At 49.2% G+C, this 24,141-nt stretch overlaps 1 protein-coding gene across 1 annotated transcript in view; it reads left to right on the forward strand.

The window, feature by feature from the left end:
• GRIK4 (glutamate ionotropic receptor kainate type subunit 4) overlaps positions 1–24,141 on the forward strand; it is a 456,521-nt gene that overhangs the window by 117,215 nt on the left and 315,165 nt on the right. The window contains exon 2 of the mRNA XM_047753544.1: positions 23,439–23,570. Coding sequence (XP_047609500.1) covers positions 23,489–23,570 — 82 coding nt within the window. The 5' untranslated portion in view covers positions 23,439–23,488. The remainder of the gene's footprint in view (positions 1–23,438; positions 23,571–24,141) is intronic.

Below are 24,141 nucleotides of genomic sequence, written 5' to 3' on the forward strand. Positions count from 1 at the left end.
CTCTGCCCGCTGTGAATTTTCCTTTGAGATATTCTGCCTGTGAGGTTACAAGCCTGGCAGTTCCCCACCTGCTCAGAATGGGAGAACCACTTGGATAGTTCTTGGAAACACAACAGAGCTGCCCAAAGTGCACTAAATCCGCTTCATAGATTGGGAGCTGTCAGTGGAAGTCCTATTGGTTCTTTGACAGTTTGTGAAACTGCAGACTCCCCCGCCAGCCATGCACAGCCACACCCCTGTCTTCTGCCAGCTCCCCTCTGCCCAGAGCATTTTTACATTTAGCAGTTTTGCATTTATGTTGCTTAGTCTTGGCTTACCTTGGGGCTGACCTGACCTCTTTCCTCTCAGAGCCAGACCTGCCCCGAGAGTCCTAGTTCAAGGTCTAGATGCTCAAATGGTGCCTCCCCACTGCAGCCCAGGAGTCCAGCTGTGTTGTCCCCATCATTCCCTCTTTAGGAAGAGGCAAGAGGTTCAGCACCTCACAGGGTTTTGGGTAAGCAGGGCATATGGTGCTTTGAAGGGTGTTAGGGCAGTGCCCGCCCCCACCTCCCCCCAATCCCTTACCTTTCCTGCCGCCTGGCGGTAGTTGCTGTTTTGAGTTAAAGCAATTCTACTTTATGAAAAAGGAAACCCCCCCGGGGGGGGGGTAATAGTGTTGAACTGTTATTAGTCATGGATAATTTAGTGTGAATTAATTACTCTGATGGTGCCCCATGTAACTGCAGGGGGAGCCAAGCATAAGGTTGCTGGGTGATAATGGGGAGGGAGTGAAGGAGGGGGGCACCTAGGGCACGGAAGCCAGGCAGGACCCCTGCCATGACAGGTTATCTCTTGTTTGTCTTAAAATTCTTTTTCATGGGGGGGAGGCTCTATCAAATATGCCCCAAAATGAAAAAGTCCTAAGTGTACAGCTTTGAATTTTTGCAAAGTGGATATACTCCTCTATCCAGCACCTGGATTGAGAAACCAGCATCCAGTTGTCCCTCTCAGGCCCCCAACTGGTCGCCATGACCACTGTCCTGACTCCCAGTGCCTCTTTTGGAATTGATTGAGCATGGAGCCATAGAGCATGCATTATTTGTGTGTGGCTTCCTTTTGTTCTGTGTTCTCTTTGTGGGACACATCCCTGCTGTTATAGTTGGTTCATTTTCATTGCTGTGTTCCATGGTACGCATAGGCCACCATTGATCGATTCTGTGGTTGATGGATATTTGGATGTCTAGTTGTTGACTCTCATGAACGGCAGTGCCTTGAATATTCCTGGACATGCATATTTTATTTCTCTTTTACATCTCAGGTTGGATGGTGGTCTCCCAAGAACCCTCCTCTGAACTCTGTCCTCAGGGGCCCCCAGAGGAGCCCCTCTATTTGACACCCCCCACACCCGTAGCACTCTATAGTATTCCATGAGGGCAGGAATGTTGAGCAGTGATGTTTTCATCTCCCGGGCCAGTGTCTGACACTGAATAGATGCTCAAAAGCATTGGTTGAATGAGTGACTGTGCACAGCCACGTCATAGCCTGGGACTGGTCGTGATGTTTAAGAAAAGCAGCTTAGGAAAGCAGTGTTGGGGGACCTTGGGGACTAACCAGGATTCCTCCCTAGAGGGAGTGTTGTTCTCTGGGCTCTGGGCTCCACAGGGTCCTGGGCGTCCCTGAGAATGGGACTGGAGTCCAAGACCATGGTCAGAGGTGTCTGACTGGGCAGGAGCAAGCTTCTCTGGTCATTTCTCAGAGACCCAGAAGCCAGGCTGAAGCAAAATGAGCTTCTGTCCTCTTTGCGCGTCTGAGGACCCTGATGCCATGGGCTTCCCTGGACGTAGGCATTTGGTAGCCAGCTAAGAGGGAGGAGTCATGAAGGATAGAAGAGAAAGGGGAGATGCAGGAAGAAAGAGAAGAGAGAGAGAGGAGGTGAGAGGGAGAGCAGACACAGGAACAAATCTTTTTCCTCTCCTTTCCAGAAGCAAGGCATGGGGGAAAACCAGACAAGGCACGGAGCCCATGCTCTCGGGGGAAGCAAATGACCTCGTGTTTGGGCTGTATTGTTTTCACCAGCAAGTGACAAAGTGGAATCAGGAACATGAGCCTGTCGAAATGCAATGTCAGGGTGCCCTGGTGGGATGGATTTTTTTTTCCCCCCACTGTCGCTTGGCAAATCCCTTTCACAGGCAGAGTGAGTAGCTTCCCTGGCTCCCTGGCTGAGCAGTGTTGATTGAGCAGGTTATTCTTTATTCATACACCTTTTGCTGAGCCGCATAACAAATATGCTGTAAATTCCCGTGCTTTAGAGAGAGCCTGATGCATAAAACAGGACTACTTCCCCTAATATAATGGAGGCTGGTCAAATTCCACATACATCAAAGCCATTTGGGCTGCAACTGCTGTGTTTTCAAAGTAAACATTACCTCTTAAAGAAGATCCACACCCAGAATAATTATTTGGGGGCGTGATCTGAGGCTCAGGATGGTGGAACCTATTAATTTGATTCAGCCTAGGTTTTCTCCTAGTGAAGTGTGCCAGGGTAAACCCCAGACTGCAGAATGCGCCTTCTTTCTGCTGAGCCCCTTTGCCTACAGCGTGACACCTACCCCACCCCTGATGATCTTGTTCCTCTTGATGGAATCTAAATCCTCATCTTATGCATTCCTTTTCACCAATTTACCAGTGATGGCACATGTACTGTGTGCCAGGCACGCTTCTAAGCTCCTTAACAAATACTAACTCACTTAATCTTCACCAACTTTCACCACTCTGTGGAGAGGCACTGACTTTTAACCCCACTTTCCAAATGGGAGAAACAAGGAGCAGAGAAGGTAAGGGACTTGAGAGACCACACTCGCTGCCTCTCAATGATGTCTTCTGAGGGCACGGGAAGCAGGGGCCTGCCCTTTTCAGGATTAGAAAGAACTTTCAGTGGCTTTCTTACCATCCTCCCTATCAGAGGTGGCCCCTTGACCTGAGAAGAGCAGAGGGTCAGCCCCTGGCAAAGAAGTCACAGTCTGTGAAGTGCACCTCTCCAAAGGTCCGGATGAATCAGCAGCACCATGGACAGAGGCGGAAAGGGGCCCTTGGAGCTCCGGTCAACAGTGGTCCCTCTGGATGGAAGGATTCGAAGGGCTGGCTGATAACTCTCTTCATCTTGCTAGACATCCACACCACAGGTGCTCGCCTCCTCTCTGGGCTTGCTATCCTTTTCTTCTGGTTTTTCCTTCCTCTCTTTTCTGCTCTGGTGGCACCAGTATCTGCACATTTGCCCACTTTGGAAGCCTGGAAGTCATCCTATTTCCCATTTCTTCAGGATCCACATCCAATCAGCAGGTCCTGTCAACTCTGCCTCCTAAAAAGGTCTCACTTGCGGGAGTTCCCATTGTGGTGCAGCGGAAACCAATTTGACTAGTGCTTGTGAGGATGTGGGTTTGATCCCTGGCCTCACTCAGTGGGTGGAGGATCTGGCATTTCCGTGAGCTGTGGTGTAGGTCACAGATGCAGCTCGGATCTGGCATTGCTGTGGCTGTGGCACAGGCCAGCAGCTGTAGCTCCTATTAGACCCCTAGCCTGGGAGCTTCCATATGCTGCTGGTGCGGTCCTAAAAAAAAAAAATCAAAAAGCAAAAAATTAGATAAAATAAAAAGGTCTCACTTGCAAACACACCTCTCCCCCCACTGCCTCTGCCTGCATTCAAGTCACCTTATCTCTTGTCAGAACTTCTGCATCAGCCATCCAGCTCCTCTCCCAGACTCCAGATGCAACCCCTCTAAAACTATTTTCAAATTGCAGTTGGAGTGGTCTTTCTATTATCTTTCCATAATTCTGACTATGTCACCCCTTTACTTAAAACCATTCAGGGGCTCTTGGAATAAAATTCACACTTCTTAGGATGGCTGCCAAAGCCTTGGATGACTGGGGCAGGCCTCCCTCCGGGCATCAGCTCTCGCTGTTTTCAGGTTCCTAAAGTTCTCTGTTTCCTCTCTGTTCAGGCCATGTATGTGCTGTTTCCTCTCCCAACCCCCTGGCTGATCCCAACTCATTGTTCAGGTCCCCTCTTGGAGGACCTTTCTCTGAGGAGTCTTCTCTGATCCCCCAAGCCTGGCTTGGAACCCGTTCCCAGTGTTCCCATGGTAACAGGCAACACTTCCTCTGTCATAACACCATGCACTTTGTATTTGAATTTGATGGTTACCTGTGTGTTTATCTGTTTTGCATAGTGTCTTGTATCCCTGGTACCTAGTATAGAGCTAGCTTGTGCAAGATAGTTTTAAAAAAAATAAACCCAAAACTTTTTTTTCTTTTTTTGTCTTTTAAGGGCTGCACTGGTGGCATATGGAAGTCTCCAGGCTAGGGATCGAATCGGAGCTGTAGCTGCCAGCCTACACCACAGCTGCAACATCATAGGATCTGAGCCACGTCTGCGACCTACACCACAGCTCACGGCAACGCCAGATCCTTAACCCACTGAGCAAGGCCAGGGATCGAACCTGCATTCTCATGAATACTAGTCGGGTTCGTTAACCACTGAGCCACAACAGGAGCTCCAAACCCAAAATATTTTAATGAGTAAACGCTCCCAGGAAAAGGGTATTGATCCAGCAGCTAGGTGACTTGAGTTTTAAAACCTGCTCTGGTACAAATTCTTGATCTTGAATAAGTCGTTTTCCTTCTCTGAGCCTTGTTGGGAGGTGAGGAGCCTGCACGAGGTGATTGTCAAAGTCTCCTGCAGCTCTGAGATTCTGGATCCATCTTCTGCACCACGGGCTTGCTTTCCAAGGCTCTCTCAACTTTCTAGGCTATGAGGATACACCCTCCCTGCACCTTCTGCGGCCCCTGTCTCTTCAAAACCTGCTGATAAGCAGAGCTTGGCTCCCTACCTTCAGCTGGGTGCAGATGTGGCCACTGATGGCCTCGGATTCTCCTGGCCTCCAGGGCAGGACTGCCTTGAAATTCTCTGATGTCCTTCTTCTCACCTCATCTTGTTTGCTGTCAGAACATTGTAAATAGGATGCTCCTAAGGCTGCCTCTTGTCTGTGAACTGTCCCAGTGATCAACAGGAGGGCATCAAATCTACATGCTCCTGAGGCTGCCTTTCCCCCAGCAGACCTGGGAAGCTCCTGGTGGCTGTAGCCTTAATCAGCACTGTGAGGGTTTAATATTTTTTTAAATTAGAATATAGTTGATTTATAGTGTTGTGTCAATTTCTACTATATAGCATATACTGACCCAGTTATGTGTGTGTGTGTGTGTATAGTCTTTTTCTCATACTATCTTTCATCATGTTCTATCCCGAGAGATTATGTATAGTTCCCTGTGCTATACAGCAGGATCTCATTGCTTGTCCACTATAAATACAATAGTTTGCATCTACTAACCCCAAACTCCTGTCTATCCCTCTCCCTTCTCCCTCCCCCTTGGCAGCACAAGTCTATGAGTCTTCTTCTATTCTGTAGATAGTTTCATTTGTGCCATGTGTTAGATTCCAGATATAAGTGATAACATATGGTATTTGTCTTTCTGACTTCTTTTACTTAGTGTAAGAATCTCTAGCATCCATGTTGCTGCACATGGCATTATTTTGTTCTTTTTTATGGCTGAGTAGTATTCCATTGTGTATGTGTACTGCATCTTCCTAATCCATTCATCTGTCGATGGACATCTCCCTTGTTTCCATGTCTTGGCTACTGTGAATAGTATTGCAATGAATATAGGGTTCCTGTATCTTTTTGAATGAAAGTTTTGTCTGGGTATTTGCCCAGAAGTGGGATTGCTGGATCATATAGTAGTTCTATATTTAGTTTTTTGAGGAACTTGCATACTGTTTTCCATAGTGGTTGTACTAATTTACATTCCCTCCAGCAGTGAAGGAGTGTTCATGAGGGTTTAATCTTAATACCCACTTACTGTTCACGTTTCTCATATTAATTCAGCACATCCTTCAAGCATCTCCTATATGGCAGATGGTGTTCTAGATGCTTGGACACATAAAGAATAAAGTAGATGAAATCCCTGCTCTATATTTTCACAAGCCCATGTAGGAGTGACCCATACAAATAAGAAACATGATAGATAAGCAAATTATATAATAAGCTAGAAGTCTGCGAGTGCCAAAGAAAGAAAGAGAAAGTAGAGCAAGGAGGATAAAGGCTCCTGAGACTTTGGTATTTGAGTCAAGACCGGAAGAGAATGAGCGCGTGCCAGTTTTTCCAGTGGAAGAGTGTTCTAGGTCCCCAAATGGGACTGTGACGGGGGGAGGGGCACTTCATGGACCCAGCATCACCTGGCAGAGTGCCATGCCCAGTGCACAGCAGGTCCACCCCCAGTGTTTGTTGGTGGTCAGAGCACAGGCTGCTGGGCTTGAGGCAGACAAAACTGTTTGCATCCTGGCCCATCGCTCATTGGCTTTGTGACCCTTGACAAATTGCTGAGCTTCTCTTTCTTTCTTTCATCTCCCTTCATCTCTCCCTTCCTTGCTTTCTTTCTTTTCATTTTATTGGAGTGTGGTTGATTTACAATGTTGTGTAAGTTTCAGGTGTACAGCAGAGTGATTCAGTTACACATATACATATATCTATTCTTTTTCAGATTCTTTCCCCATATAGGTTATTACAGAATATTGAGTAGATTTCCCTGTGTGTATAATTTACTGTGCTGGTAAATCCTTGTTACCTATCTATTTTATATATACTAGTGTGTATGTGTTAATCCCAAACTCCTCCTAGTTTATCCCTCTTCTCCCATAGTTCCCCCTTGGTAACCATAAATTTGTTTTTGAAATCTATAAGTCTGTTGCTGTTTTATAAATAAGTTCATTTGTATCATTTAAATTAGATTCCACATATAAGTGATATCATAGGGTATTTATCTTTCTCTATCTGACTTACTTCACTTAGTATGATAATCTCTGGGTCCATCCATGTTGCTGTAAATGGCATTGTTTCATTCTTTTTTATGTCTGAGTAGTATTCCATTGTATATATGTACCACATCTACTTTACCATTCTTCTGTGATGGACATTTAGGTTGCTTCCATGTCTTGGCTATTGTAAACAGTGTAGCAATGAACATAGCGGTGCATGTATCTTTTGGTATTTATTTTTTCTTTAAGTACAGTTGATTTATAATGTTGTACTAATTTATGCTGTTCAGCAGAGTGACCCAATCATACATATATATACATTCCTTTTCTTATACTATCTTCCATCTGTATCTTTTTGAATTATGGTTTTCTCTGGATATAGGCTGAGGAGTAGGATGGCTGGATCATTTGTAAGTGCTATTTTTAGTTTTTTAGGAACTTCCCTACTGTTCTCCACAGTAGTTGTACCAATTTACATTCCCACCATCAGAGTAGGAGGGTTCCCTTTTCTCCACAGCCTCTCCAGAATTTACTGTTTGTAGACTTATTAATGCTGACCATTCTGACTGGTGTGAGGTGGTACCTCATTGTAGTTTTGATTTTCATTTCTCTCATAATTAGTGATGTGGAGCATCTTTTCATGTGCCTATTGGCCATCTGGATGTCTTCTTTGGAGAAATGTCTACCTGGATCTTCTGCCCATTTTTTGATTGGGTGGTTTGATTTTTTGATATAGAGCTGCATGAGCTGTTTGTGTATTTTGGAGGTTAATCCCTTGTTGGTCGCTTCATTTGCAAATGTGTCCTCCCATCCTGTGGGTTGTCTTTTTGTTTTGTCTATGGTTTCCTTTGCTGTGCAAGAGCTTGTAAGTTTGGGTTTCTGTTTTCATCTCTGCAGGTGGACCCCAACCCAAGCTTCATGGGGCTGTGGGACTTGAAGAAGTGACTGTGTGATGGGGCCATGGTGTATGGAGCCCAGTAATGTAGTTCCCTATACACTCATCTTCTGATCTTTGGGCAAGACACTTATTTTCTCTGAGCCTCAGTTTCTGCTTCCAGAACACAGAAGGCTGTTATTCCTGTGCTGTCTGCAGCCTAGACTTTAATAACTATCATGTCAAACCATGGAGGTAATAGTGATTTAAACATAGGTGACAGGTTTCCAGGGGCGAGTGTTCTGTGTATACACGTGTGCACAGATGTGAGTTTTACATGTGCATGATGGTGTGTGTGTAAGTTTGACAGGACACAGGTAAGCTTTCTCTCTTTTGTTGATGCTTCAAGGACAAGGACATGGTATTTTTACATGAGACTTTATGCCTCCTCTGCACTAGGTGCTCCGCAGATCCTCGTTGACCGAGTACTGTGTTGGTGAAATGCTCTTTGCTGGATTAAATGAAAGCAGCAGAGCTGTTTGCTTCCAGGGAGCAGAGATGTGATGCCATCGTGAAATAGGTTTAGAATATATTTATTGAGGACTGAACTACGTGCCAGGCACTGTGCTAAGCACTTTACATGCCTTTCTTATTTAAAACTGCCAACAACTCCATGAAGTTGGGACTGTTATCACGGTTTTATAGATGAGGCAACTGAGGCTCAGAGGTCAATGTCTTGACCATGGCTAGTAAATCAAAGAGCTGGGATTGGAACCCAGCCTTCCGGAGCTAATGTACTTGCTTGCAACTCTGATGACTTTTTGAAATGTCACTGCTCCTTTCCATGGTCTGATCTTTCAGGAAGATGAGGAGGCAGAGGACAGGGAGGAAGGATGTTCTTTCAACCAGGCCAGGCTGAAGGTCCCAGCTATAAAGTCATTTCCGAGGTCATTGGCAAACCTTTCCAGTGTTGGGGGTGGATGGGTGGGTAGAAAATGAAGGGATTCGCTTTTTCTTGCCTGCAGGAGACAGTGAAGATGGTGAGAAACAAGGATTGCTGTCTACGGTGTATCTGAGTTGGTCCTTTTCCTTTTGGTCTCAGAGCGTGTTAAGAACTTGTTGGAGATAGGAGAGCTCTGGACCACATGTTCCCCTTTTAGATGCCTAAAACCTGAGGATATATATGTATTTTTTTTTTATCTTTTTGCCATTTCTTGGGCCACTCCCACGGCATATGGAGGTTCCCAGGCTAGGGGTCTAATTGGAGCTGTAGCTGCCGGCCACAGCCACAGCCACAGCAACGCGGGATCCGAGCCGCATCTGCAACCTACACCACAGCTCATGGCAACGCCGGATCCTTAACCCACTGAGCAAGGGCAGGGATCGATCCCGCAACCTCATGGTTCCTAGTCGGATTCGTTAACCACTGTGCCACGACGGGAACTCCATATATGTGTATATGTATGTATATGCATATGTGCTATATAGTATAGGCATTGTGTGTGTGTGTGTGTATCCATTCTTCAAGGCCAGTGTAAGGGTCCCTTTCTGGCCACACGTGACAGCACTAACAGCCAGCACTGCCTTACACCTTGGCTGTGTGACCACACTCCCTACCCCATGCCACTGACTGCTGTTTATACCTGTCTCCCTTTGAAAGAACGTCTTGTGTGATAGTAGTTTTCTTTCCATTGCCACTGATGATGAGTGAATGCATCCTGAGCATGTGGATGAACAAATGAATGAACCAGTGAATGGTCACCATGCCTCCAGCCTGGGGGAACCCTTTATCTACCCCAGTCACTCATGTGTGGGAGGTTAACAGCTAGGAGGCTGCCGTCCTGTGGGGTGGGGCCCAGGGCCATGCTGGACATCTTTGGTGCCTTTAGAACACCAAGCTGCGTGGAGCTGACCCAGATACTCTCACCTCCCATCCCCTCAGATCCGCGGAGGTGCCGGGCTGGGCGGCTGGTCATATGGAAGAGCCTTTCTTCTGGAGCGTTCCTCATCTGATGCCTGCGTTACTGTCCCCTTGCCTGCTGGCTTCTCCTTGGGTCTGCGTGGAGAAGGAAAGTGTGAGGAAGTCGCTCTTCCGCGTGGTGTGCGTGTTTAATGTGCTCCATGCCTGCTGTGTCCCCCTGTGCTCGAGTTCTGGGCAATTACCCTCCTGCAGGGTTTTGTTGCTGAGCACAGCAGGTGGGCCTTGTTTGTAATTCACTTGCACCAGTAACGCTGGCTTAACACCATAAGGGCGACTGATCCACTCTGTGTCCCTAGCCCCAGATGCCACTTGATAGCAGGATGTTAGGTTGGCTTTGGGGGCTGAAGCACGTCGAAGCTCATCCTGATCCACTTTCTCCAGTTGAAGGCGATGAGAGGGGCTTCATCTCTTGGCAGTCCCAGAGCATCACCATCATCCACACTAATGGGAAATCTGTACCCACATCCCAGTCCCCCCAAATCATGGTGATTTGGCTCTGGACAATAATAGCAATAATCACAATAACCGCTCTCAATAATCTCAGTAACAGTGCTGTCATTGAATGCTTGCGCTTTGCAGGCGAATGGCTAAGATTGCAGCTGATCTTTGGAAGCAGCCTTTGGAATATCTAACATCGTCTCTGTGCTGTGGATGGGAAAACTGAGGCTCAGAGAGCGTAGTCCCTTAGCCAAGGGGACTACGTGGGACCACACTCTAGGTAGTAAGCAGCAGAGCCCAGACTCAGGGATCTTGGTTTAATGCCGATGCAAAGCTTGTGTGGCTAACCACTGCCTTCCACTGCCTTCCTCTGGGATGAGTGATGATGAGTTTTGTGAATGGAGGTGGAGGGCCAGGGTGAGAGCTCCAACTTGCCATCCTAATTTTTTTTTTTTTTTTTTTTGCTAGCATTGATATTGATGAGTCACTGAGTGGGGGCGCTGGTGAGTAGAATTTAAACATCCTCTATAGGTTCACTCTTATTCATTAATCAATCATACATTTATTGAGCTCCAACCAGCTGGAAAACATTGCCCTAAGTGTTTTACAGAAAACAAAGATAAATCCTTCATCGGGTCAATGAATCAGAGAGATGGGGAGTCAGACATATATTCTAGAACAAAAGAAGGGAATTGACATGTTGGGTTGGGGGGGTGGAGGAGGTGAGAATGAACAAGCTGCAGAGATCTGACCTAGGAAAAACCTTTCTTACTTTCTGATTATGAAAACGTGGTTGGCATTTGGCACACTCTAATGAAACAAGTGTCATATGTGATGTCCCCTTTGATCTTTGAATAATCCCGTGGAGAAGCCAGGGCAAGTAGTATGTTTCTGATTTTATGGGAAGCTAAGGTGTAGAGAGATTTTAGGACCTGACCGTGGTCACACAGAGGATGGGTGCTCCATGTTGGAGCAGAGGGCTTCTGATTCCAAGTCCAGATGCTTCTGGAATCTCTTCCATTAGAGCCCAGAGTCTGAGCCAGGCCTGATCCACACTTGGCTCTCCGTGTGTCTCCCCATGTCCTACTGAGCCTGGCTCTGGAGCTGCCTGAGCTTCTGCTCTCCTTGCAGATCCAATGCTTGGCTGCTCAGAAACTTTCTTTTCCAGGACTCCAGTATCCATGCGGTATGGGGTCCACTCCCTTCGGGTCAACTCCCCAAGTTCACCTCCCCTCACATGGGGCTAAGTGCCCATTAACTGGCCTCTCTGCTCTCCAGGCCACCTGGAACACCCTGGTCACATCAATTTTCTTAAGCACAGCTCCAGCCCTGGCTCTCTCTTGCCCAGAAACTTTCAATGGTGCTTTATTGCTTAGAGAATAAAGTCCAAGCTCCTTGGCCTTGGCATTCAAAGGCTTCTAGAATCTGACCCCAGCTCTTATTTCTCTCTGGGCCCCTCGGACACCGTGTACTCCTACCAGGTCGCTCTAGTCACTGTGCACCTTTGCCTTCCCCCGTGCATGCCTGGAAGGCCCTGCTTCCCACGCAGCACGTGCCTCAGGGCTCAGCATGTGTCCTGCATCTTCCAAGAATCTAGCTCCAGCTGTCGGGGCCCAGGGAGGCTTTTCTGCCTCTGTCTTTTTAGCATTTCTTCCCAGTTGGTGAGGAAAGCTGCCTGGCTTTGTGACAGCTGCTCCCTTGTTGTCTTGCATCCTGAGTTGATGGGTGTGCTTTTTAACTTGCTTTTCCCACAAGGACAGCCGCCTTTTCCAAGAAGCTTCTTGAGGGCAGTGAGCACATCTGAGTGTGCTGATGGCCCGTTGGTTCCCAGCACAGAGCTGGATGGGCCCCGCGTGTGCAGGGCTGCTGGGATCTGGGGGTGAGCCCAGGCCCCCAGGTGGTCCTCACAGCCTTTTTGGCTCCTTCTGGCAGCTGGAGCTGGGCTTTCATGGTTATGTGCCCCCTTTGCCTAGGCCTCTGTGCTGGGGGAAGGGTTGAGTGCAGGGATAGCCCCCTTGCTTAGCTAAGGAAGTCAAGGATTTCCCCAAGGTCGCCCTGAGGCTCTGCAAGGGGATGTGAAAAGCATTCAGCCCCTGGACTATAATCCGCAGACCCCCTGGCTCTGCTGTGGCTTCTGTGCCATCCCCCCCGCCCAGGTTGCGGCAGAGGAAGTGATGGGGCTTCAACAGGCTGGGTGAGAGCTTCTGTGGCCTGTGACAACTGCAGAAGCCCAAGGTAGCTCCTGGAGAGGGTGTGCCCCCTGCATTGACAACCGCCTGAGACTGGCCCCCTCCCCTCCCCATCTCTCCTTCCAAGAAAGGACCCTCCTCTCACCCATGGCCTGGAATTCTGCCAAGAACTGGAGGGGGTGTGTGTGTGTGTGTGTGTCTGTGCTGAGAGAGAGAAAGGTAAGAACAGAAACTGCAGGTAGACTTGAGGGCAATAGCCTTGGAGAAAGCAGAAGAGGAGTGGCTGGGGTTAGACTGTGGCTGCGTGGAGAGTGTGGTCTGGGAGCACGGTCAGGATCAGCTCTGCGCTGGGGTTAGACTGTGGCTGGGTGGGGAGCACGGTCAGGGTCAGCTCTGAGCAGCAGTGGCTCCTGCCCTCCTTGCCGCTAGAGCACCCTGGCCAGTGACTCGTGGTCCAGAGAGGCTGTGAGGGACCTGAGCCTCACTCTATGGGGCGGGGGCCCTGGCTCAGGGGTTAAATAAGAGGCCCATGTCTTTGAGCCAGTTGTTGAGAAAGCAGGGATTCTTTATTGTTTTTTAAATTATTAACTGGATCTTTTTAATTGGAAAAGCCATCCAACCTCTTAGCTTAAAAGGCAAACAGTAGAGAACATGTTTAGAATGAAAAGCAAGTCTGCTTGCTACCCTGACTGCAGTTCTAGAACCCTCTCTGCAGGGGCAGCTGCCCAGCGCAGTGTCTCTTCTCTGCCCCCTCTCGGGGCCTGGTGCCCTCAATGCTAATGAAAGTGGGTTGTGGAAGAGCTGGAGTGGACGCTGTGTGGGCTACTGGCCAGTTCCCAGAGACCGTGCCAAGCTTGGGTGACAGCAGGGGAATAAGTCCCTCACGTTGCAACTTGAAGGAGACACCACTTATTTTTGTTACGGACCTTTATTGTGCGACCTCTGGCCTTTCTGCATTCTTTTCTGTGGCCCTCCCCCACCCTGGCAGTGCTGGGGACCCGTCCAGGGCGTCCCGAGGAATGCAGTGCACCTAGGGTCAGCAGCCTTCTCACTTGCTCTGGCTGGGACTTTAAAAAGACGGGGCCTGGCTTTCTGACCACAGTGTCGGAGACACCACAAAAACTCATGTGTACATAAGGTGACCACGTGGGCGAGGTGGAGCCAGGCCAAGGGATCAGAGATCTGTGCCTGTGACCCAGCAGCTCTCAGGTCAGGACTTGCTTCCCTGTCGCTAACAGAGCCATTTCCTCTGGCTCTGAGCTCAGTGGATCTGGAGACTGTCTGTGGACACCCTCATCCATGGGTCCGTAATAACTCATCTCTGGCTCTAGAAGCTTAAATTCGGATGCATCTCCCAGCCCCTTCCTTTTTGTCTCAAGGCTGCACGGCCCAGCTCTCCGCAGATATTTCTCTGGAAGGTTGCAGTGCACAAAACCTCGCTCCAAGGTTTCTGCAGGGCAGCCCCTCTCCTCCCAAGCACCAGACAGATCCCGAGCAGGGGAGGGAGGGCTGCATTTACCTGGAGGTAATTAGAATGCTGTCCTTAAAAGCGAGTTCTCTCAGCATCTTTCTTCCTGCTCACCCTCTCTTCCTCTGTGGGCGCTCCTGCAAGGTCTCTCTGCCATGTTACAAACGGCTCCAGCATGGGGCTATTTTCCTTCAAAGCCTAGGCTCACGTGGTCTCTGCCAGGAGCTTGGCTCCCCCAGGGCCCAGCCTGGTGGCCTCAGATAAATGCCAGAGACATTTTTCACCATCAGGAGCCCAGCTTGCCCTCTGCTTCCCTCCCAGCCATCCTCCCCTCTCCTAGCTCGCTGAGGCTGGCGATTAATTCTCCATTGTCTCACCTCTAACCACCTCCTTTGCCACAGAGAGATTTGGATGCTGCGCCCTCCTCACTTTTTTTTCATGAAGGATATTGGGTCCAGTACAAGGTTCAGGGAGGAGATTGGCTTTAGATGCAAAGCTTAGCCTGGACTTTGGGGCCGAGAGCGATTGGGGGCGCCTGATGATGGAGACTCACAGGAGCACAACAGATGTGTCAAGAAGAGTCTTTCCAGCCTCACGGACTCCCTGCATCACCCCAGCAGAGCCTCTGTGTTGTTTCCTCTGTCTGCATTTGCTCCTCGCTGCTCTCCTCTGTCCCCTCCAAAGGACCTGGCTGATCCACATCAAACATTTCATCCTCAGCAAAACCTTCCCCGTCAGTCACTGAAGACCCCACCACACACTCTAGGGTAGCCTGTACTTTTCCTTCACCCTCTGTCGTCATGGTTTTTGGCTCCCTGGATATGGGTTCATGTCTCCTCCCCAGACTGTAAGCTCCACCAGGGCAGGGACTGTATCCCAGGGCCTGGACACTGAATGCCACACAATAGACACTCCATAAAATAGTTGTTGAATGAATACAGTATGAATCATGTAACACTATTTAAATATATTTGTATGCTTTGACCAGTCTGGGCTAAAGGAACCACAAACAACAAAGTGCTTAGAAAGCACTTCACTCACCTGCAAAGTGATTCCCCTCCCACTGTCTCCTTCGAGGCTCTTAGCAACCCTGTAAGGTAGATGGTGGGAGAGTAGTTTTCCCATTTCACCAAAGAGGAAATGGAAGCACCGAGAGGTTAGGAGATGGGCCTGAGGTCACACAGCTCTCTATGACCAGCCCCGGACTTTCCTCCTGTGCCAGGCTGAGGCTGAGCGGGGATGGATGGCTGACTCTTCAGGGAAAGCTTCTGGATGGGGTTGACTTGGAGCAGCATTTTGGAAGTGAGAGGGCTTCAGCAGGAGGCATGGGAGGCCTCTCATCGGAAGAAGGTGTGGATGTGGTCCAGGGTGCCTTGGAGGGGAAGAGGGAGAGACAGGAAGTTCGCATTCACTGATTGCGTTACACCTCAAATCTCTTGCACTGGCTTTTCCAGGGAGGCCTTGTCAGCTGCCATTTATAGTTGTGGAAATGCAGCTCTCAGAGGTTAAGAAACCAGCTTAAGGATGCTTAGTGGCAGCGGGGATTGAAGCCAGGGATGTCTGCTCTGGCCCCTGGAGAGGGGACATTGTTAAGAAGTGGATTGAGGGCTTTGATCTGAAATCTACACGGGCAGCGGTTTGGAGGGGAAGACAGACTGGGGCCCGTCTCACTCATCACTGCGCAGAAATTGGGAACAGCTTCTTCATCACATGTCCTGAGTGCCAGCAGTTACCTGCCATGGCCATGCTCCCTGAAAATTCTCCCCTAAAGTCAGGCCTGGATCAGCCTCTGCGCTTAGTTTATCCTGATGCATCAGGCCTGGTCCAGCTCTTAAGCCGATGCCAAGCCTCCTAGGCTAGTCTACTTTTATTGTAACTCATCACAAACTCTCTTGATGGTAAATCCTAACTACCAGGCAAATCCTGATGGTTGAGGACATCTGGACTGGTCATTGTGCCAAAGGACACTCCCAGACTCATTCTCATGTTGCTTTCTCCCCACCCCTGATGCAGCAAAATGTGCAAGTGGGCCTAGATCTCCTTGCATTTCACTTGTCTTCTTCAGCATCATGATCATTATTATAATCACCTTCTAATACTTTCTCAAGTCCCAGCTATGTGCCTGGTTCTGTGGGACACAGAGAAGCCAAGTGTAGAGAGCGGTGGATAAGAACAAGGTTCTGGAGCGGATGGCCAGGCTCCTCTGTTGACCAGCTGGGTGACCTTGACAAGTCCCACTTGAACTCTCCACCTTTGGGTTCCTTGTCTGCTGGGGGTGGGGGTGGGAAGCATGAGAGTCTGCCTCACAAGGTTCTGAGAGCAATGAGTCTAAAACAGTACTTTGCACAGAGAAAGTAGATATTTAGTAAATTTTCCTGTTATCACATCGTTCCTGAACTGCAGAATCTCAGAGCTTAAAAGAATATTAGGGGTCATTGGTCTGATTCCCTCATTTTGGACAGTGAGAAACTGAGGCTTAGACAGGCTCAGACCCAGGAAGACCCAAGGCCCTTGACTCTCAGGACAGTGTGGATCTGCATCCCGGCATCCCCTACTTGTTGCCAGGGAGACAGGATATTTACACCTGCTGTCCAGATGATTCAGGCCACAGAGAATGGCCCTCCCCTAAGGAAGTCACAGGGCTTAGGGTGCTGCTCCTATGCCCTGGCCACCCCACCACCTGCACACTCTGTCTGAGCTGCTGCCTGCTGTTGGGAGTTTCTCTCTGTCGGAGGAGTCGGAAGAGCAGAGATGCCCACATCCATTTGTCTTGGGGAGCCTGGAGCATCATGAGGAGTAATCAAGATCTTGTTGCCCGCAGCGGAGAGAAAACCTGTAATTAATCTGGCTGCCCCTCTGATTTCCTCTGTCCTCCCACCACCAAACACCGTCTGGTGGCTGTCAGCCTCCTTTCGGACACACCCCAGAAAATCACAATTAATGGTGTAATAGCCTTATGAGGAAGAGAGAGAGACCAGCGGAGGGACTGCTGACAAATCAGGAGAGGAGAGGCCATTTAGCACAACTGGGTCAGGGAGACGGCGTGTTCGCTGTTGGCAGGCAGTGCCTGTCTGTGCCTGGTACCCGTGCTGGTTGGGAGTCAACACACATCCATGGAGCTTCTGCTTGGGATAAATAGCATGGCAAGTGTGTCAGGAAGATACATGCCTGAGAGATGTTCCTCTGCCCTCCAGGAGCACAGGGTCTGGAACAGAGAGAGGGCATGAATGTGTACAACGTTAAAAAATCATTGATTCACACCTTCCTTGGTGGTTATCCCTGGCCGGCTGCCCGGCCACAGGGAACTGTCCTAGGTGCTGGAGAGGTAGCAGTGAATCAGAGGGAGAAGGGCTTGCCTTCATGGGGCTTCGTTCAAAGTACAAGCACCGGGAATTCCCACTGTAGCACAGTGGGTTAACAATCTGGCTTGTCTCTGTAGCGTTGCTGGTTCAATCCCCGGCCCGGTGCAGTGGGTTAGGGATCCAGTGTTGCCACTGCAGCCAAAAAAGGAAAAAAATAAAAATAAGGTTATTAAAAAAATACAAGCACCAAAGAGAGGGTCAGAGACAATGAGTTCTGAAAGAGATGTGAAAGGAACTTCTAGCTCAAGATACTGAAAAAAATGGAAATTAGGTTCCCCTTCTAGGAAAAAGTAGGGACATCTGATTTGGGTCAGGAAACATCCTGGGCAGGTAAATGATGTAACATAGATGAGACCTCAGATGCCTTGACTCCCAGTCTGATTCCACAGCATGTCTTTCCAGAGCTCCCAGAGCAGCATGTGATCAGCGTGCCATAGGGTGCTGCCTGTGCTGTGCAGGTGAGGGCTGGAGGTTGAGAGCAGGAGCCCTCGTACAGTGGAGGAATCACACCTGGGCTGTAAATTCCTCATAGGCAAAAGGACTCTGAAAGTAACTCACCAGTAGTTGGTTCACACCAGGGAGCCTTTTCCACATATATTACCTGATTGGATTCTTTCATTATTTCAAGATATGTATTTATCGAAGCTACAGCTCCAACTTAACCCCTAGCCTGAGAACTTCCATATGGCATGGGTGTGGCCCTAAAAAGACCAAAAAACAAACAAGCAAACAAACAAACAAAAAACAGCAAAAGAGCAGCGTCCTCAATTGCATGGGGAAGTTCTGTTTTTAAACTCTCTGCCTTCTGAGTTCCCTAAAATATAGGATTGAAGCCCAGCTCTGTTTAGGTGGGGACTGTCAGAGACCCTCAGAAATCAGAAGGCATACTTGTAAATCTGCTTTGGACTTAAATTCTGCCAGTGCCTCCATGTTCAACTCTTAGTTGAAGAAGGAGCATGGGGTTTGTCATTGCAGATGGTTGGGTTGTCTTGAATTTGAACGTCAGCACTGTTGCTTTAGTTGCATGACCTTGGATAAGTTCTGAGCCTCCCGGAGCCTCAGCTTCCACTTCTGTGCAGTGGGCGTGTGATATCATCTCTCGGGGTCAGTGTAAGGGTCAGGAGCAGTTCGTTACTTCGAGCAGTACATCACTCCTCATGACGATTCACTCCCATATTACAGATGGAGAAATCAAGGTTTAGAGAAGCTAGCTCACTTGCCCACGGTGTACAGCTACTATGATGGCAGTGCGGAGCTCAAACCCGCGTTCTTACCTGTGACTGTTAGTCCAAGCCCCAGGCACAGAAGAAAAGGGCAGGGAAAGCTTTTTGACCCTGTAATGACCCTTTGCCTGAATCTAGAGCATTCTGTCTCCTTAGATGGTTTGTTTATTTTCTTTTTTGGCCACACCTACGACATAGGGAGTTTCTGGGCCAGGGATCATATCTGAGCCGCTCTTATGACCTGTGCTGCAGCTGCGAAATGCCAGATCCTTTAACCTACAGTGCAGGGCAGGGATTGAACCTGTGTCCTGGTGCTGCAGAGACACCGCCTATCCCATTTCACCACAGTGGGACCTCCTAGATTGTTTGTTTTAACCACAGTTAATATACAGAATATACAAGTCAAACTGGGAATTTGTTCCAGCTTGGTGTAAACTCAGAAAGTGCCTTTTTGACACCATCTGTTCCTTGATTCATTCAGTCAATAGTAGAGTACCTGCTGTGGGCCAGGTAGTGTATATCACAGCTGACAGGTCCGTGGGGAGATGGGTAGCATCATCAGAAGTGGGATGTGTGCCCTAATGAAGGCTGTTCCAGGTGTGTGGCAGCAGATGGGACAGGGACCACAAAACTCAGAGGGGAGGTGATGTGGTGAACCTGGAAGACACAGTCTCCAGGCCATCAGAGGAGGAGGCTGCAGTCCCCGCCCAGGCAGAGCATGGGTGCTGAGGGAGGTGGGGGGTTGAGCCCTGCTGGGTGTCAGATGCAGTAGGTGGTAGGGACACGTGGGCAGGAGCCAGACCATAAAGGATTTATCTGTTGGAGTGAAGAGTTCAATCAATCTCCAGTGCAGTGGAGAGCTATGGAAGACTTTGGGGCTAGGGTTGGTCATTATCAAGTGTGCATTTTGGTAAGAACCCCTGGCCGCCCAGCAGAGAACCAACTGGAGAGGGAAAGAAGAGAGAGTGGGCAAGCAAGACAGCTGCCATTGCAGAGTCCTGATCGTTGCTGATAGACATCTGGACCGGGGCAGATGGAAAGAGTGGTGATGGAGAGAATGTATCATATTTAGGAGGCAGAGCTGTCAGGACCGGGCAGCTGAATAGACGTGGGGGTGTGGAGGAGAACTCTAGGGTGACTAGTGGATGCTTGTGCACCAGGAAGGAGATTGTAGGAGGAGAAGCAGTTGGTGAGAGTGGTGGAGAGGATACTTCTTCTATAGGACAAGGTGGGTCTGAAGTGCGGTGGGACATCCAGGTGGAGATTTCAGGAGATGGCCATCTAAGTGCAGGTGTTCTGGGCTGGGGTTGCTGATTTCAAAGCCATACCATGCAGGTGGTAACAAGACGTGGGTAGAGGTGAAGGTACCCAGAGATGGGTGATGCTAGTGGGGAGAGGGTCTTGGTGCTCTATCTAGAAAACGTTTTTTTTTGTCCCTAAATGATTGAAATTATTCTGGTAATAAAAGCTGCACTGTTAGGTTCTAAGACCAGATTCACCTAAACTTTAAACTGAAAGTAAGAACTCAAATTTCTTTGTGTTTTTTGGATAAAGGATCTAGAAGTTTCATGATCTGCTCTCATATGCAGAGTGTTAAACAGTTAAGTGACAGAATAGGCATCAGAGACCTGGCTAGTCCTGGCTCTGCCTCGTAGCAGCTGTGACCTTGAGCGAGGGAGGCACCTTTCTTTTTCATTTGTTTGTTTATTTTGGTCTTTTTGTCTTTTTAGGGCCACACCCGTGGTACATGGAGGTTCCCAGCTAGGGGTCAAATCGGAGCTATAGCTGCCAGTCTACCCCACAGCCACAGCAACTCGGGATCCAAGCCTTGTCTGAGACCTACACCACAGCTCCCAGCAACTCTGGATCCTTAATCCACTGAGTGAGGCTGGGGATCAAACCCATGTTCTCATGGATACTAGTTGGGTTCGTTAACCACTGAGCCACGACAGGAACTCCTAGGCACCTTTCCTGAGCTCACCTTCCTGTTCAGTAAATAGAGCTAGTTCTGTGGATTCAATAAGATAGAGACTCTGGAAAGAATTTTGCAAACCCTTGAGCCTTACCAACATGTGACGTGACGGTTCCTTTTTATTCCTGTAAGGTTTAGGGAAGACTATGTCTCATCCTTGTGCCAGGGCCACCCAGCTGAGGCCCAAGAACAGCCCAGGACCTCAGCCATTGTCCTTACACGTGGTATCCAGGATCAGCCAGGCTTCGGGGCCGTGAACGTCGAATGTCAACCCTGCATGTTTTGAATATAGTTCTGTCATCAAATAAAATTTACACAGGCCAATCTGACACCTATTTAGTGGTCTGCCTAATAATTATTGTGCAGCGGGCTGACCGGGCATAAATGAAAAGCATTTGCAGAAATGATTGTATGTAGTATTACTTTTATATAGCCCAGCCAGGTTTTTACAGTTCTTCCCTGTTGACAATCCATTCATTTTCCCATTCCACAAATATTTATTGAGGCTGTAATATATGCCAGGCTCTGTTCAGGGCCCTGAGAAGTCAAACAGGATTTCTGTTCCTGCCCCACCTCCGTGGAGCTTGAATTCTAGTGGGGAGACAGACAGTTACTGAATCATTGACTTTAACCCATAATGAGTAAGAATGCTGAGCTTCCCCTGAGACAGTGTTTGCTTTCATCTCTTCCTGCACTGAAAGCCATGAATTAAAGGACAAAGATTCTTGGTCTGATTTCCAACAGCAGAGTTGCCTTTGCTCCAATCCTTTTATTTTTTAATTAAAAAAAATTTTTAAAGGCTGCACCTGCAGCATATGGAAGTTCCTGGGCCAGGAGGTGAATCAGAGCTGTAGCTGCCAGCCTATGCCACGGTCACAGAAATGCCAGATCCAAGCCACAACTTTGACACCTAAGCTACAGCTTGAAGCAAAGCCAGATCCTTAACCCACTGAGTGAGGCCAAGGAACCCACATCCTCACGGACACTGTGTTGGATTCTTAACCTGCTGAGCCACAATGGGAACTCCTGCTTCAATTCTTTATCCTTTACTTCCCTCTGTCTCCCAATAGCTGGCTGTGACTTAAGGCTTTCCATCTATTGAACAAATATGTCCTGTGCACCTGTTGTGTACAAGTAGCCCCTGGGGATACAACAGTAAACTAGAAACAGTCCTTGCCCTTAAGAAGCCCTCACTGAGCCCACGTATAGACACATAAAGGCAGCAGCAATAGAGGGAAAATGCTACCATCAGGACCACTAGAGGCTTACTAGGATGGCACAGAGAGCTGTCTGATGCTGACAAATAGCAGGGGTGAGGGGATAGGGCCATGCTAAAGGCAGAGGACATGATTTGTGCCCAGAAAGCTTTGAGGTGCTGAGTTAGGCTGGACTGTTGTGCGTGTATATGGAGGGGAGATGTCATAAAATAAAGCTTTTACTAAGTGTTACACACACATACAGAAAACTGAACATCATCCTCAGGGTCTGCACAGCTGGATGTGATTTCACGAACTGAGCACACCTGTGGAGCCAGCATCTGGAGGAAGAAACAGGACATCGTCAGTGCCCCCAGGGGACCCCCTTTGTCCCCTTTGAGACACTCTCAACCTGCAGGGGTGATCACTAGCTGGATTTCTCATAGCACAGAAGGGTTTTTTCTGCTTTTGTATTTATTATAGATAGACTCATTCTGCAAATTCTCTTTTGTGCCTGGTTTCTTTCACTTGATGTTATGTTTATGAGATTCATTCACACAGGGGCATGGAGCTGTGGATTATTCACTTTCATTTCCATGTAATATTCCATTGTGTCAATGGACATTGTGTTTCTCCATTCTGCTGCTGGACATCTGGGTAGTTTCCAGTTTGCGAAACTCCAGCGAGTGCTGCTGTGAATGGTCTAGTGTGTCTTTGGTGAGCCTATATATGCGTTTCTATTGGAAATGCCCATTGTGGAGTTGCTAGACAATAGGATAAGTGTAAGGCTCTAAGAGAGAAGTTGTCCACAATAGTCAATGTCAGTTTGCAGTCCTGCTGACACTGCAGGAGAGTTCCAGTTGCTCCACATCTTTGCCAACACTTGATAGTATCTTTTTTAAGAGTCATTCTGGGTGACGTGGAATGATACCTTATTGTGGTTTAGAATTACATTTTCCTGGGCACCTTTCCAAGTGCGCCAAGGCCTTTGGATTTCATCCTTGGTGAAGCGTCTCTTCTAGTCTTTTGCCTATTTTTCTACTGGATTATCTTTCTAGGGGATGGGGGCACGAATCTGCTTTAATGCTGCTCTCCTAACCAAGGATTGTGGATTAAGATTTTCGGGTGCTCACCAACCCTGCCCTCACCCCAGTGATGGCAGAGCTGGGGCGCCTACAGACTCTGATCCCAGCTGATGACCTGGGATGTGTGCTTCTGCCCTCAGTATCTGCTGAGAAGCCACCTCTCCCACCTGGGCCAGGGAGGAGCTGGTGTTTGTGTGGCCCCTGCTCTAGGCCAGGCCACGCCCATGTTCTCCTTGCCCCTAGTTCAGCTCCATCAGGATGTGTTGTTATGCCAGGTCTCCCTGTGGGGAAACAGAGTTGAGTGACGGAGAGGAGCCACCCAGCTGGCAAGTGGAGGAGCTGGACTGGAAACCGGTCCCTTCCCCAAAGCCTCCCCAGAGATCAGGGCACGCCGTGTGTCCAGGATGATGGCAGAACCTTCCCACCCCTCCTCTTCTGCTTACGCATGGTTCCTGTTCCTTAAGAGCGGGTTGGGGTTTTCATCCCCAATTAGTCACTTTTTAAGAAGTGGAGCTCCATGAATCATTCAACCAGTCCCACTCACCTGCCCTTGATTTGATGGGGGCAGGGGTTGGGGGGGGGATGGCCTTGGAACCTGAGGCTTCCGTGAGCCTGGGCAGAGGGAGGAAAGACACCTGGAGCCCGCCTGAAGCTCTCCAAACTGGCACAGCCGTTGGTGGAGGGAGTGCTGGCCCGCCCCACAGTGGCTGTCCAGGTGGTGGCTTGGCCACTGGGCTGGAGGGGTGGCCCCTCTAGCAGGGACACAGGACTTGGACTCACGTGCTTCCTTCCCTCTCCCGCAGAGTTATGTCATGCCCAGACCAGCAGAGGGCTCCATGAGGATTTATAGAAGATGCCCCGCGTCTCGGCGCCTTTGGTGCTGCTTCCGGCGTGGCTCGTGATGGTCGCCTGCAGTCCGCACTCCCTGAGAATCGGTAAGCATGGTGCCCAGCTCTGAGCAGTGCCCCTCCTGTGCTCCAGGTGTGTGCAGTGGCTGTCTGACCCTGCACTCTGCCCTCCCCGAGTCTGGCTGGGGCAGGGGTGCTGGTGGTGAGGCAGCTGTTGACAGGTTCACAGCTCTGATCTGCTCAACCTGCCCAGCTCCCCTTGGGAGGGGAATAGAGATGCTGCTGAGTGCCTGCTGCAGTCTATGATGGACTCGGAGGGTCAGAACTGAGGGCGAAGGAGGCTGGGAATGGCTGTGGGGTTTCCCAATCCAGGGCTGGAGAGCAGAGCAGAGACCATCTCTTCTCTCCTCTGATCAATCCAAGAAGGCTTCCGGGAGGGTGCATTTGGGCGAAGTGTTCTTGGTGCCCCTGGCCCAGCTGCTTGGCATGGCCCTTGTCTTGGTGTCGGCTCGTGCTGGCCTGGTTCTGGGGAGGAAAGGCAGGGGCTGTTCAGGGACGTGTGTCCTCCTCCTGCTCCCTCCCTGGTCCTTGCTGCCACGGAGTGCACATTCTAGGTGTGTGCAGGGAGTTCCTTGGTGGTCAGGACGCAGTGCTTTCA

The sequence above is a fragment of the Phacochoerus africanus genome, chromosome 11, assembly GCF_016906955.1.
Source record: "Phacochoerus africanus isolate WHEZ1 chromosome 11, ROS_Pafr_v1, whole genome shotgun sequence".
Lineage (NCBI taxonomy): Eukaryota > Metazoa > Chordata > Mammalia > Artiodactyla > Suidae > Phacochoerus > Phacochoerus africanus.